The sequence below is a fragment of the Plasmodium fragile genome (genome assembly GCF_000956335.1).
Source record: "Plasmodium fragile strain nilgiri unplaced genomic scaffold supercont1.16, whole genome shotgun sequence".
Classification (NCBI taxonomy): Eukaryota; Apicomplexa; class Aconoidasida; order Haemosporida; family Plasmodiidae; genus Plasmodium; species Plasmodium fragile.
In genome coordinates, this window is record NW_012192596.1 from 45,537 (window position 1) to 59,826 (window position 14,290).

A 14,290-nucleotide genomic window follows, 5' to 3' on the forward strand; every position below is an offset into this window, starting at 1 on the left:
TTTTTTTTTTTTTTTTTTTTTTTTTATATTTTTTATGGTACGTTTTTTAAATAGCATTTTGTCTTCTGGGTATGTACATTTCATCAGTAGATACGATAAAAGGGAAAAAAAAAGGAAAGGCTACAGTGGCAGAAGGAAAAATATTTTGCCTCTTTGTGTTTAGAGGCGTAAAGTACTCGACTATTGTACATTTACGCACATATGTAGGTGTGTATATATATGCTCGTGCAGGGACAGAGCCCATAATTCAGGTGCATTTGCGCCACATGAAGTGAATATGTTGTTAATTGAAAACCTTCTAGCTATGTAACTCCGCTGTGTAGCTTCAGCCGTGCAACTCGAGCTGCGGCTATACTATACGCTGCATACTTTAATACGACCAAAATCAATTTTAAAAAATAAAAAAAAAGAACTCGACTATTCCACAAGCATGTATACACGTGCGTATTCGCACACCGTGCACAGCACATATGCACACCCCTGTATATACAACGTAACTGCACATCTTTACATGCAATTAAAAAATATATTATACATGTGGCAGGATAGAACAAGCCTATGGGGCGCACGTGCAGAGGGGTACATGCAGTAGCAAAACTAATTCAGGGCATTCACAACATGTTTCAGCAAACAACCGTGAATTCGCGTGCACGCAAAATGGGAAAAAAATACAACCACGTCTCTACGGCTCTGGCTGCGACATGTCCACATATGCATAGACACACCCACACAAACATAACATGCAAATTTTAAAGTCATTAAGCGCGGCACTAAAATGACGTAGAATTAACAGCACTTTTCACTTTAATTTCGATACGCGCTTTGATATAATGTTCCAAACATGCCATGCGAAATTTCGCGTGCCTCACCTCATATGCGGTATTCCACGTATGTGTAAGTGTGCACATGGACATGTGCAAATGCATATAAATGCGCACGTGCGCACCTCTCACTCAAGTAAACATGGAGGGCCAAATGTGTGCCTGCAAAATTTAAGCACTCACATGAAGGTCACATACATGCAGGCGTGTATGCGTAGGTACATGTACATACGGAAAAATACACACACACATACATACACAGTAGGCGCCCTACTACAAAAAATTCATGGTTGAAAACAAATATGAAGCTGTACAAAAAGGGGTGTGCATTATCGTAATGCTTTCGCGTTAAATGGCTTTTTTTTTTTTTTTTTGTTTTTTTTTTTGTTTTTTTTCGAGCTCTCGAATTTTTTCCTTCCTACCGCGTGTTCTTCTGTTTCTTTTTATGCTTCTTCGCTTGTCCGTATTTTTGACCTCCGTCCAGTATCCATATTGGCATATTCCATCCTCCTCAGGAAAGACATTTTTGGCGTATACAATGCGTACACATATATAGGTACGCGCACGCGTGTAAGCTGTTTATTATGTTCTGTTGTGCACACGCACAGGGTCGTAAACGTAATACACTGGTTCCTACTCGCGTAAAAGTCGGCCAACGCGGCGCGTGCACAAGGAAAAAAGGGGAACGCCCCTCATATAAATATATGCCTTCCTCACATGGGGTGATTCTTTCACCACCTGACAACCAATCACGCATGCGGCGTGGCGTTCATGAAATTTCTCCTATTGTCAGGAGTGTTCAGCTTGCTTCTCTGGTTGAGAAGTGCCTGCACGTACTGCTCCTCGCCCTTCTTTATGGTGACCTTGAGCTTCTTCTTATGTGCTAAAAATCCGTTCATGTATTTAACAGCATTTATTGCGCTATCTACATTGTCATACGAAACGAAAGCGAAGCCTCTGTTTCTACCAGTGTCCTTTTCAGTGGCAATGTGTGCAGAAATGATATTTCCAAAGGGAGAAAAGGCAGCTAATAAATCATTTTGTATCCACTCATTTGGGATGTGGAAAATGAAAATATTTGCTCCCACAGGACCAGACATTTCATTCATATTTAATGGATTAATAAAATCTTGATCAAGTTTTCTGGGTTTATGCCATTGTGTCTGTCCCGTTATCTCGTTGTGATAGTATGGTCGTCCATCTTCTTTGGAAAAATATTGTTTCCACGGGGAATGTGCATCGTTATTTGCGTTTCTCTGGTGAGTGGTATTGTTTTGTAAATTATAATTCATATGTACAGGGTATCTATTAAAAGAATTGACATGCATATTTTTAAATTGTTGAGACTGCAAAAAGGCGTTGTTATTATTGTTATTGCTCTGATTATTATTGTTGCCGTTGTTGGTACTGTTGTTATTGCCGTTGTTGTTGTTGTTGTTGTTGTTGTTGTTCAGCGGGTTGAGTAGGGCCCTGTTTAGTAGCTGCTTCTCCTGTAGCTGATTTTTCGTTTCTGCAAATCGAACTTCAATTGGCTTTTCTGCATTTTCGATAGCTATTTTTCCATTCAAATTTTGTATTGCAAATATTCCTTGTTCTTTGTAGGCGTAATTAACAAAAGCACACCTTTTACTAACCCCGTTGCTGTTTTTCATGATGTAAACTTCTGTTACGTTTCCATATCTATTGAATAGATTCCTTATTTGCTCTTCGGTTATTTCCTTTGGAAGAGAACCAACAAATAATTTTGCTTCATTTTCATTCGCGTTATGCATATTCACTCCATATTTCTCCCACTCCCCTATGGCAAATTTGACTATCAATGGTCCTAATGTTTCACACAGTACTTTTTTTCCGTGTAAATCGTTGATAGCCTTTTGTGCATAATATATGGACTCCATTCGGACGAATACATTTGCTCGATTTACGTTTGGTTTTTTGTCTTTTATGAAAACCACATCTTTGATACTTCCGTATTCTTCAAATATCGTTTTTATATCATTTTCTGTTAAACTTTTTGGAACAGAACTGACAAACAGTTTTGTGGGGATGGATGGTGCCGGGTTGTATGGGTTATTCATTTGGTAGTTGCACTGCTGCTGTTGTTGTTGTTGCTGCTCGGCTATCCTTGTGTCTCCATAAGTGGCTTCATTTTTGTCGGCGCTAAACGCCTGTGTGCTGTTGCTCATGGTTTGCATGTTGTTCATATTGTTCATATTGTTCATGTTATTCAAGCTGTTCATACTGTTCATACTGTTCATGCTATTCATGCTGTTCATGCTGTTCATGTTGTTCATGCTGTTTCGGCTTTCCAGAGTAAAAGGTGGTGTAATGTCGCGCGCGTAGAATGAGAAGTACGGCTTTTTCTTTCTCCTTTTATGGATACTTGCTCAAACGCGTCTGCGCTTCGTTTTTTTTCCCTTTTTGGGGGGCCTTTTGGCTCGAGCGGGTGTGTATACACATAAAGGGGAGTGCACATAAAGGAGAATGTACGTATGTATGTAAGAAAAAGCGGGGGGTCCTGTGTACGTGCGGGTGTGTGTTAAGGCGCGCCCCTGTGCATGTGTGAAGGGGAGGTACGTAACTGTGAGCTGGCACGTATCGCTCGACGGACGAAAACAACGCTGACTTAATGTTCTCCTTTTTTTGTTTTTTTGCACTGGGTGTGCTTTCTTCCTGCGCTCACTGTTTCAGACTCTCCAACGTGGCTTTGTTTTTTTTTTTTTTTCCAGTTGCTCCTTACGTTCCCTCACATGTGACTCAGTGCTAGAAAAATTAATTTCTCAGTCTCGTCGTGGGTTATTCAAGCTGTTCCACGTGTAAAGGCGTAAGCATACGTGCGTGTAGGCGCGAGTGTACGCAAATGGATAGGAGGAGAAAAGCGGTGGGGTGCACGGCATATCAGCGCGGCGGGGGAAAATTCCCTTGTATTCTTCCCTTTTTGCACTTTATCTCATTCCCTCTAAGCTTCGTCAAAGTGTAATATAGTGTGACGTAACCTTCCTCGCAGCGCTATGGAATGCGACCATAATGCTTTACAGGCATGTGGTTCTCTCCTTATTTTTCACCGCCTGATGCATCGCTGTCATTTATTTCATCACACTGGGTCACATTACACCATAAAATGCTTATCTACCTTTTTTTCGTTTGGCAGGTCAGGAGTTGCTTCCTTGTTTTTGTGTTTTTTTTTCACAGAGAAATAAAAATAAAAGCAAAAGATAACTGATTGTGATGTAAACGTAGCGGTAAAAGTAAGGGTGAGGAAAAAACCGTTTGTGTGAGTGGGGGCATGGGCGCAAAGGGTGAAAACAAAATTTGTATTTAGCTAATGTGCTGCTAAAATTTTATACTTCTTTTAACAATGTGTCGCATGAGCCTTCAAAATTGTACGTAACTATTCTACAAAAAAAATCTTTTTCCGGTATAACTTTTTTCCTGTGCCCATTTGCAATACGTACATATACAGCAAGGTACCCCTGTGGTCGCAGGTTTCACAGGAACGGTTACGCATCGCAATCACATTTGCATGTATGTACGTATGTGCTCACGTACGCATGTACATATGCATAATTCGGAAATGTGCGACGCGCGAAATGTGCCTTGCCTTTATTGCGCACTGGCGAAGTTTTGAGCATGGCTTGCGGCCAGCACATTTGGTGTGAGCTACCCGTTTGCGGCTATACTTCAGTGTTGCTATTTTGCTGCGCGTCGCTGAGTTTGCCCTCGTTTTTTGTTTTCATTCCTTTTACCTTTATTATGGCCTCCTGTGTACTTTTTATTCGCATTTTTGCATCCTTTTAATCGGTATTCCCCCCTTTTTTCTTTCTCTTAATAAACTATCGCGTTTTACGAATAGGGGTTGGGCTTATCTGCTCATACTCTAGCTCTTCCACCATAAGTGAAATTTTATTTTCTCCCTCCAAATTTCAAAATTGTTACATTGAAGTTTCATTTTATATGCATATGCGTAGTGTGTCTCGAGTGAGTGTTGATGGCCGCTTCCATGCGGAGTTTTTTGTTTCAGTTACACATTCCAACGGAGGCTTGTTTTCCAGTGCGTTGGTTTATATCTCCTATTTGGGGAAAAGCACAGCGGATGCGCTAGGACATTCTCATGTATGCTTACACTTTTGCATGTACCTACGTTTTTACCTACGCTTGATCATATCTCTCAGTGGGGGAAAAATGGGCACGCTGTCGAATTAAGTAATAAAAGTGCATTGCCATTTGGGAATAATATTTTTTTTCGAAAGCTTGAACAAAACATTAACCTCTTATTTTATTGTCTTCCCCGAAATTACACATTTTATAACAACAGTTGCAACAGAATGGTACATGGCGAAATGTGTTACCGCATTGAAAAGTGTTTACACAGACATGTATATATTTCCCTTCATCCATAAGGGATGTTCAATGTTTTACGTTTGTCCATAAAATAAATTATGCATTTTTGTAAAGATGATCAAAGAGGGGAAAGCCTAATTGCTTTCTTGTACCACACAGTTGTGGTCTTTTCTAGTTCTTTCGAGTTCTGTGTCTACATTAATATTGGAATTAAAATGGGGGCAAGGGATATTCACACATAAGTAAATATATATTTTTTTGTTGCTGCATGACCATCGCTTAAAAGGTTCATATAGCCAACCCTGTACTTAATGGAAAATATATTTGGGAATATATTTCACATTTTCCGTCATACCACACATGTTCGAGCAATACATTGCACATTTGAAACATTTTGAAAAGGTGAAAAAGTTTATTTAATTGTTTATAAGGCGTATACACTATATAGCATTAACAAAAAGAAAAATGAAATGTCACAACGGATAATTGGTTGAAGTGTACACGAGGGGGTGGTAAAAAAAAAGTAAATTTGTTTAACTGCCATGTGTGTTATAGATATAAATGTAAATAATCGACGGAGAAAAAAAATTGCACGTGTATGTTAGTAACATAGTCTCTTCACTTAGACGCATTAATTTGAAAGGGAACATGAGCCTTGTTGTTCATATAACACGGCTTCCTCATTTTGGACATCTTGAACATAAGTGTGCAGGACATGACGCAATTTTTCCCCTATACGTTGTAAAGCTGAAAGAAATTATATTGTCCATTCCATTCGGTTGTATGTTTAATAAATGCAATGGTTTTTTTTTTTTTTTTTTTTTTTTTTTACTTATTTGCACATTTTAGTGACAAATATGTTTTCATTGTGGAGGAAGTTTCATTACGCGCGGCACCTGCGTGTGCATACAAATTGGCTTAACCTTTTTGGATTCCATTTTTCGCTACGAGCATTCCTTTGAGCCGGGAAGCTTAGCATGGTCATTTTAAAATTTCTTGCTAAATGAAAGCCTCACCTTATCGAGTTTTAAGTATAGGTACTTTATTTGAAAAAGTCAAAATGTATAGTAGCGTGTGGCCATGGCCAGCTCGTCAGACATGAGGTGTGTTTGATAATGCAGAGCATTTGTGTATTATTTGATCTGCTCTATACCTCCCCCTTAGGTCGCACGTGTCCCCCCCAGAAAAAAAGGTAAAACAACGTTTCTGTTAAAACTATTGATTAGCATTTCTTACAACTAGAAAAAGAAGTGACCCAAAATAAGTTGTCCCCCCTATGTAATAAACCTTCGTAAAGTGCCCATTTGGGGGAAAGGCACGTTGATAGGGGACAGTTGTGCAAATTACTCCCACATTTCATGGTTTTTCTGCGGCACACACATGTGTATATATATGTGCTATGTATCCACACCTCCTAATAACTCACATGGGAATACAATTGCCAAGACGATGCTGTCGCCGCATTTTTGTGAAGTGATCGCACTATGTGGATTTACAAAAGTACCTTCTATATACAGCACACCACTCCATTGTTCATAGGCAGTGAAAAAAAAAAAACAGAGTAAAAAAGGTGCACCGTTAAATATTACACAGCAGCAACAGTATGTAGTTTGCCACACAGCCCTGCGAGGTCCTAACTGCTAACCTTAAATTTTTTTTTTTTTTTTTGCGCCCATACAGTATAGTAGGCCCATCCCAAATTGTGCTAAAATGCTACTATTGAAGATTCTTTTGTGTGTTTTTCCATTCCACGCATTTGTAGTGAAGGCGCTAAAATGGTACAATTCTATGTGATGCTTTACTACATGTGTTCACATTTGAATAAATGTTTATTTAGCTATTTTGTTTTTGTCAATTATTCAACTTTTTTATGAACACAGGAAAAAAAAAAAAAAAAAAAAAATAGCTCATAAAACCTACCAATTTAGCTGTATTTCCTTGGGAGAACTTTTGAGGGTGCATTTTACATGCCCACAAAATAGTACCATCCTGGTGAACGCCTTAAGACTATGTAACCGCGCCTATGGAAACTGTGGGGCAACTTGGCGAATGTGAGAGAATGTTTGTAGGAAAACAAGTTTGGTGCTCGTAAAAGTATGTAAACTACTCTGTGGTGAAAGGGGAAGCGGCTGTAGAGGGGCTTTGACAAATGTTGCTTTTCCTTATTCCCATGTGTGTGTGTAAAAGGGGTAAAAAACATATATGAAAATTTTTTTTGTTTTTTGTTCCAAAATTACAACGTTGTACCAGATTTCCGCTGTTGAGATGGTCTTTTCTTCGCTGTAACATTTGGTCATTCTGCCAAATTTTAATAAACCCATGTGGGGGTCTACTTTTTGTGCCAACTTTACGAAAAAATATAATTTAAATGAAAACAAATCAGAAATGCTTCTTCTTCCTTGTGAGCAAAAGGCATTATAACCCCCCAAGCAAGAGGAAATGGAGTAAGCAAAACGATAAATACAAAACGAGGAGGCCCCTGGCGGAAAATTCGAATGTGCACAAAATTAACATTAAGGGGGAATACTGGAAGCAGACACATGTGAATAAACAATTTGTTGTGGAAAATGGGAACCAGGATATGATAAATGAAAAGACCAGTTTAAATTTTTTTGGCTATCCAAATATATCCCTGCATAACAAATTGGGGGGCAGCTTATATATTGAACAAATGGACGAAATAACTCTATGTGTAATTATGAATAAATGCATACAAGAGAATATTATGGAAAGTTGCATTTGGAAGAATCTGCTAAACAGGTGTACAAGAATTGCGCACAAAGTGAATGGAAATGTGTTAAGCTATATATTTAAATACGCCTCGCAGGCAATTTTTTATAACCACTATTTTTTTCTCACAATGCTTGGGAATATTTCCACCAATTTGTACTCCCTAAATATAAAAAACTGCGCGAATATACTTTATGCAATGAATAATAATAACAGTTATTATAATGAAGAGATATACAAAAAGGTAGTCGAGCATAGTTCCCTGCTTATCTTGAACAGAAACGACATCGATATTAATAGTGTGTTAAGTCTGATCAGCTCCTTTTACACCTTCAATAGCAGTGGCATAAATGGATGCAACTCCGACGGAGGGAACTGCTTAGGTGTTAGGAAAAATGTGAACAACGCGTATTTACTTTTCGATAGCATTGCGAAAACGTTTAATAGGTACGATCTGGATTTGAGTGAAATTGATTCTGTGTGCTCTGCTCTTCTTGTCTATTGCCAACTAGATAGGGTCAATTTGTTCTTCCAGGAGAGGAACAGGAATGTGATAGACAAATTAGTAACATACCTAAATGACAATATTGAAAAGCTAAATATAAAGCACATATCCATTTTATGCTTTGCGGATTGTATTTTTACCAAGGGGAAATTTTTAAAGTGGAATTATATCTTCTCTAAAATTGAACAGGAGTATTACATGCTGGATAACAATTACCTGAGCATTTTGTTCTACGCACTGAAAGACAAGCTGTTGCAGCGAAAGAGGATTTACAAAATTATTTACAACCATATTTTGAATGATTTAAGTAACACTTCATTGGAAAATATATCTCTGGTAACATACCCCTTTTTGAAATATGGTGTCTTCGAAGAAGCGCACAGTAGGTGGGGACGAAACGGCAATAAAAATTCTGGACACAAGGAGAGCGCGAAGAAGAAGGTCCACGTCGAAGGGGAAGACGTATCCACCTGTGCAGAGAAAGATGCTCAAAATTTGGAAGTCAATTTAAGCCATTCGTTTCACCTATTTAACGATTTCCTGTACGGCAAGGTGAAATACAATATAAATAACTTTAGCCTATTTCATGTGTACTTAATTTTTAAAGGGTTGTACGAATCCAAGTTGACAAATGATAAAGTAGAGCTCTTAAAAAAAGAGGTCACGAAACGCATATGTAGAGACGTGCATACCATGCCGGCGTATTTATTAACGTACTGTATGAAAATTGTTACGGACAATAGGGTACGGGATAGCGAATTAATAACTTTTTTGAAGAACGTAAGTTTGGTATACCTGCAAATGTATAAGAAGATTTACCTGAGCGATATGGACTATGCCATCAACGAAGGTTCCACACTGATAGAGGATTACTACAGTAGTGTGCGTGACGATGAAGACCCATCCAAGAGTGACATAAACTTTTTGTACAGTGAGAAAAAAAAGGAAGTGAATTATTTATCCGAAAAATATGTAGTAGATTTAAATTTATTCAATTCCCAATTTAAGCACCTACATGATAAGTTTGGAATAACAAGGGAACAAATTGAAAAGACGCTTACACATTCGCAGAATTTTTTTTTTAATTATTATTTGAAGGAAAAGCAGCTAGCCAATTTTTTTTACTTTTCCATCATGATTGAGCAGAATGAAGCGCTAGCGTATTTTAACGAAGTTAAGCAAGTCGTGCAGGATAGAATTGCTCGGGGAGAGTTGAAATTCAGCCCACGCAGCATTTTGCACATATTAAGATCGATGGACCATTTGCACATGGTTCAAAAGGACAATGCCTTTTTTAGCATCCTCTTGCGGCAGCTGTGCGATGAGATATACTTCATGGACCTTTCTACCTTTTTGCAATTTCTGTCGATATTTCATAAGAACAGAATTTCCCACTACTACTTTTTGAGGAAGGCCCGGTACATAGTCAGCATGAACAGGTAACAAGAAGATCGAGGGCCGGGGTGCATATCAACGCTTGTGTACACATGCGTACAATGTCAGTGAACACAGTGCAGGGCGCTTGTCTAACCATTTGTTGCACTGAACAATGGGCGACATAATTAATTGATAATATATTTCTTTTCTTTTCTTTTTTTTTTACGCAGGTATGAATTTAGCAACAGTTCGCTGTGGAATGTTAAAAACATGATTTTCGAATTAGGCAAGTTTCTGTAACAAAAAAAAAAAAAAATATATCAAAATGGAAGTTTGCAAATGGACGTAAATAAAAGTGAGGGGGTAAAATGAAGGAAAGAAAATTGAAATGAAATGCCACTATCATTTATGGTAGTGGCAAAGAAATGTACTGAAACATGTGCGAATAGATGAACGAATAAATGTTCGAATCGGCGAGCGACGAAATTCACGCATGACAGCGACGCAGGGGGAAATACATCCACGCGGGGATGAAAAGTGTACTAATATTTGGACAATTTTAATATAGTACAAAATGGAGGTGGGGTGGACGAAAAAGGTTTAGGCGTTTTTTTTAATTTTTTTTTTCCCAAACGTGTAGGTGTATATGTATTCCAACATGGTTTACTCACAGACTTGTGGCTTTTATTATTCTTATTATATGCACCTGTCTTCCTGCGTAATGTGCACCCCCTTGTGAGAGTAGAAGTTGACACGGCCTTTCGCATGTTTTTGCGTTGCGCTGATTCAACGTTCCTTTTTGTTTTTTGTTTTTTTTAAGTAACATTTTGGGACCACTCACCGGTGACGCTGTTATTCTGGTACAAACTACTCAGAGTTCGCACAGCATATTGTCTATTTTTGTAACTCTCCACCGGAGTGCTTTTCTTTGTTTCCCTTTTTTTTTTTTTTTTTTTAATAACATTTAGTCTTTATTGCAAGCTTTTTTCTCGAAACCCTTGAAAATAACCGTAACACTATCTGGGTCGATTTCATATTGCTCCTTTCCTTTTTCATCTTCATATTTACTGAGGTTAAATACGACAACAGCGGAATTTCTCATTTTGTGATTTCTTGCCGTGTGTGGTGGTTTTAAAAAGCTTCGAAAGAAACTTAAGAACCACAAACTGTGACCAAAAATGATAAAGATATTGTTTGTATCACTAAATATATACGAGAGTGTATCCTGGAATCTACGCCCGTGTGTTGTTTCGGTCATTTTAACTTGCTGCTTAATCATAGTATTAACATCTTCACTGACGTAATTCTTCTTCGTGGGTGTAACATACTTATGGTAGAAATTGAACAAAGTAATAGAATCTACATTTCTACTAAGTTCCTGTAGTGATTTTAGCATATACACGTTTTCTTTAGATGTAGCGAATCGATCCTGCATGGCAATGAAACAACTTATAATGGCTCTTCTTAAATCTGAACATAACACAACACTGTTATATTTCTTGTTATTAAGAATATCTACATGTTCTTTTACAGTCATACTAAGTATATTTTCTGATTTGTATTGTTCTTCAAGATCTTCGATTGCTATATTATCAACACTTCCGAAGGTATCCATGTTGTCCGATACTTCTTCTTCTTGTTTTTCTTGTTCTTCATCATGATTGTTTGCGCCATCTGTTTCCTTAAATTCACTTCCAATACTACTTACACATAGTGAACTCTCAAGCATGTCTTCATCTTCCTTAATAGGGGTACTGGTGCCAGGATGCAGATTAGTCTCAATGGACACACTTCTTAAGTTATCTGGTTTTTGCTTCGGAATGTGTTGTGTATTGTCATCTTTACTTCCTTCTGTGGTGTCTGCGGTGCTAGAGGTGCTTGTTGCTTTTTCTTCTAAACTCGACATAGGAGTGTCAGAACCTCTGGATCCTTTTTTGCGAGATCTTCCAAATCTGGAACCTCTACTAGCAGATTTTTCAGCTTGTGCAATTTCCTTATGACCACTTTTGACACCTTTGGGTTCGGAATCTGTAGAATGGGAGACTTTTTTTTTGGCATTTTTCCTTCGCCCGAATTTAAATGAGCTCTTCTTGGATTTAGTATCTTCATTAAGTGTAGGCGCTTTTGATGCATCTGCGACTTGGGCATTTTTGGAGGTGTCGGTTTTGGAAGTGTCGGTTTTGGAAGTGTCAGTTTTGGAAGTGTCGGCTTTGGAAGGTACCGATTTGTGTTTTTTCCCCTTGGTCTTTTTGCATTTCTCTTGGGACTGACTTCCTGTATCCGTCTTATCTGTTATATGTTTCTCTTTAGTTTGCTGCTGTACATCATTTTGTGGTTCATCATCTTGGAATTGTTTTACATCTACGTCATCTTCGTCATCGCTATCGTCATCATCATCATCATCGCCGGACGATTCATAACCATCATCTCCTGCAATACGACGAGGCACGAACTTAGCCCCTTTGTATAGTAACCCATCAAAGTACCCCTCACAAATATCATTAAAGTGCCGTTCTAACTCAGACAGCTCTTCAATTCCATCACAAATCATTGCATAATCTTTTTGTTCTTCAGTGGTCCTATAATAAAAATCATCACAAATACTGACGTAGCTTTTTTCTTCCGCAGTAACTGCGTCATATGTTCCATCACATAGCTTAGAATAGAAGGCATCCATCTCCTTTGTGGCTTTATCAATGTATTCCAATTGCTTAATTCCTTCGTGTATACAAAAGTTTGTATTTTCATTATCATCTATGCTGCTCTTTAAAAATTTGGATAATTCAACGGACTCCTGTATACCAGTTTTACTCAATGGAGAGTCAATTAGCCTGGTCTTTTTACTAAATAAAAAAAATACTTCGTAAAAGAACATAAGAAAAAGTTTTAAAAAATTTTTGGTTGTTATTTTTCTGTTAAACATACTGTTCCATACTGACTCACTATGTCTAATAAAATAAATCGTTTTCGTTTGGAGGTTTTTTTTTACAATTGCATCAGTTGAGCCAATTTCTGCAAGGGCATCCCCTTGTGCTCCTTGTTGTAATTTATGTTTCTTTCTCTTCTTGTTTTTCTCTAGCTGAATGTGTTTGTACTTGTTAAACAGTAGCAGTCTCTTAAAGCAATAAATGATCAACTTAATTTTGATCAGCGCGCTAAGCATAGACAGAGACATTTTCACAACACGTAAAAAGGAGAAAAAAAAAAAATAAATAAAATAAAAAAAGTGGATAGCGGGTTGTCTATTCTGGATTTATTTCACTAATTTGATGTTATGTGCTTCTACCTATTTTTTGCTTAGGTTTTTTTTGTTCACTGCGTAATTTTTTCTGTGCTTAATTATTTCTCCTATTATACTTTATTTCTGTTCTTGTTCTACACTTGCTGCACATGCACGTGCTCACACGTAACAGTGAAAAGGAACGGCACCGCTGCAATGGTGCGTAAAATACTCGCTAGGAGCTGTGAGGCGGTGATTTACTCGAATTCAAATATACTCTGCGAATAAATCCATACGTATAAGCTTTGACAAGGTATGCTAACTTCAAAATTGTCATAATATATACGTGTTTCCCACGCATCTGTGTGGCTTCGAAATATTCAGAAGCTCTGACGTTGGTGTGTCTAATGCGCCAATACTCAATGGAATATTTTTCCCAGCGGAAAGGGCGCCCTTGCCGAGGGAGAAAACAAATACTGTACACCACGAGTATTTTCTCCTGGCATTTTTTACTCGTTGCCTTCGGGGAAGACAAACTTGTTGAAAAGAAATTTCACGCAACGAATCCCCTCGATTATGCGCCTTTATGCGCACAGCGCATCGGAAGGTCTAAAGTAGCGCAAATACATGATACATACACATAAGCACGCATACGGATGTCGGACAAAGGATCATAGGCTTGTTCCTAGAATCCCTTCGAGCCCCTCTCAGGAATTTGGACTGTGCACTTGTGCACATGCATATGGATATCTCTCCGCATGTGTGCCCTTAGACAAAGAAAGACTTATTTATTCGTCAGAGCAATTCATGCGCTCTTGAAACAGAATTGAAAGAAAGCAAATTAAAAAAAAAATGAAACTGCGTGTGAACATGCAAAGAAGACGAAATGGGGGAAAGTCAAACTGGTGGAAGAAGATAAGGGTAGTCAATCAGTTAATCAAAGAATTAAAACATCTAGATGTAGCACTCCAAGATGAGTACTTCAAGGTCAACACTTCAAAATAAATAAAGTCAAATTGAATTAATGAAAATTTATTTAACCTAAACTGATTAACCAGAACTGATGAATACGTTTTCAGTTATATATGTTCGATGAAATCCGTCCAAGTTGGTATTCATCAAACTCCGTTTGTCTAATATTCTTATATTCTTTTCATTTAATTAAAAAAAATATAAAATCTACAGAAAAAAAAAAAAAAAAAATTAACATAAACAACGAATTCATATAAATCACATAAATTCTTATGGGGGATATGAAAAAGGCACAAGAAGTTTTTTTTTTTTTTTTTTTTTTTT

The 14,290-nt window shown here is 37.7% G+C and overlaps 3 protein-coding genes across 3 annotated transcripts; 1 reads left to right on the forward strand and 2 right to left on the reverse strand.

The window, feature by feature from the left end:
- Positions 1-1,570: 1,570 nt before the first annotated feature.
- Positions 1,571-3,115, reverse strand: AK88_01768 (uncharacterized protein; the record flags this gene model as incomplete). The annotated part of the gene is made up of 1 exon (XM_012479403.1): positions 1,571-3,115. One exon carries the CDS (start codon positions 3,113-3,115, stop codon positions 1,571-1,573), a length of 1,545 nt encoding a protein of 514 aa, XP_012334826.1.
- Positions 3,116-7,530: 4,415 nt separating this feature from the next.
- AK88_01769 (uncharacterized protein) lies at positions 7,531-10,074 on the forward strand (the record flags this gene model as incomplete). The annotated part of the gene is made up of 2 exons (XM_012479404.1): positions 7,531-9,836; positions 10,005-10,074. The coding sequence occupies 2 exons, from the start codon at positions 7,531-7,533 to the stop codon at positions 10,072-10,074; spliced, it is 2,376 nt and encodes a 791-aa protein (XP_012334827.1).
- Positions 10,075-10,738: 664 nt separating this feature from the next.
- Positions 10,739-12,949, reverse strand: AK88_01770 (uncharacterized protein; the record flags this gene model as incomplete). Its single annotated transcript, XM_012479405.1, has 1 exon — positions 10,739-12,949. The coding sequence occupies one exon, from the start codon at positions 12,947-12,949 to the stop codon at positions 10,739-10,741; it is 2,211 nt and encodes a 736-aa protein (XP_012334828.1).
- Positions 12,950-14,290: the final 1,341 nt, after the last annotated feature.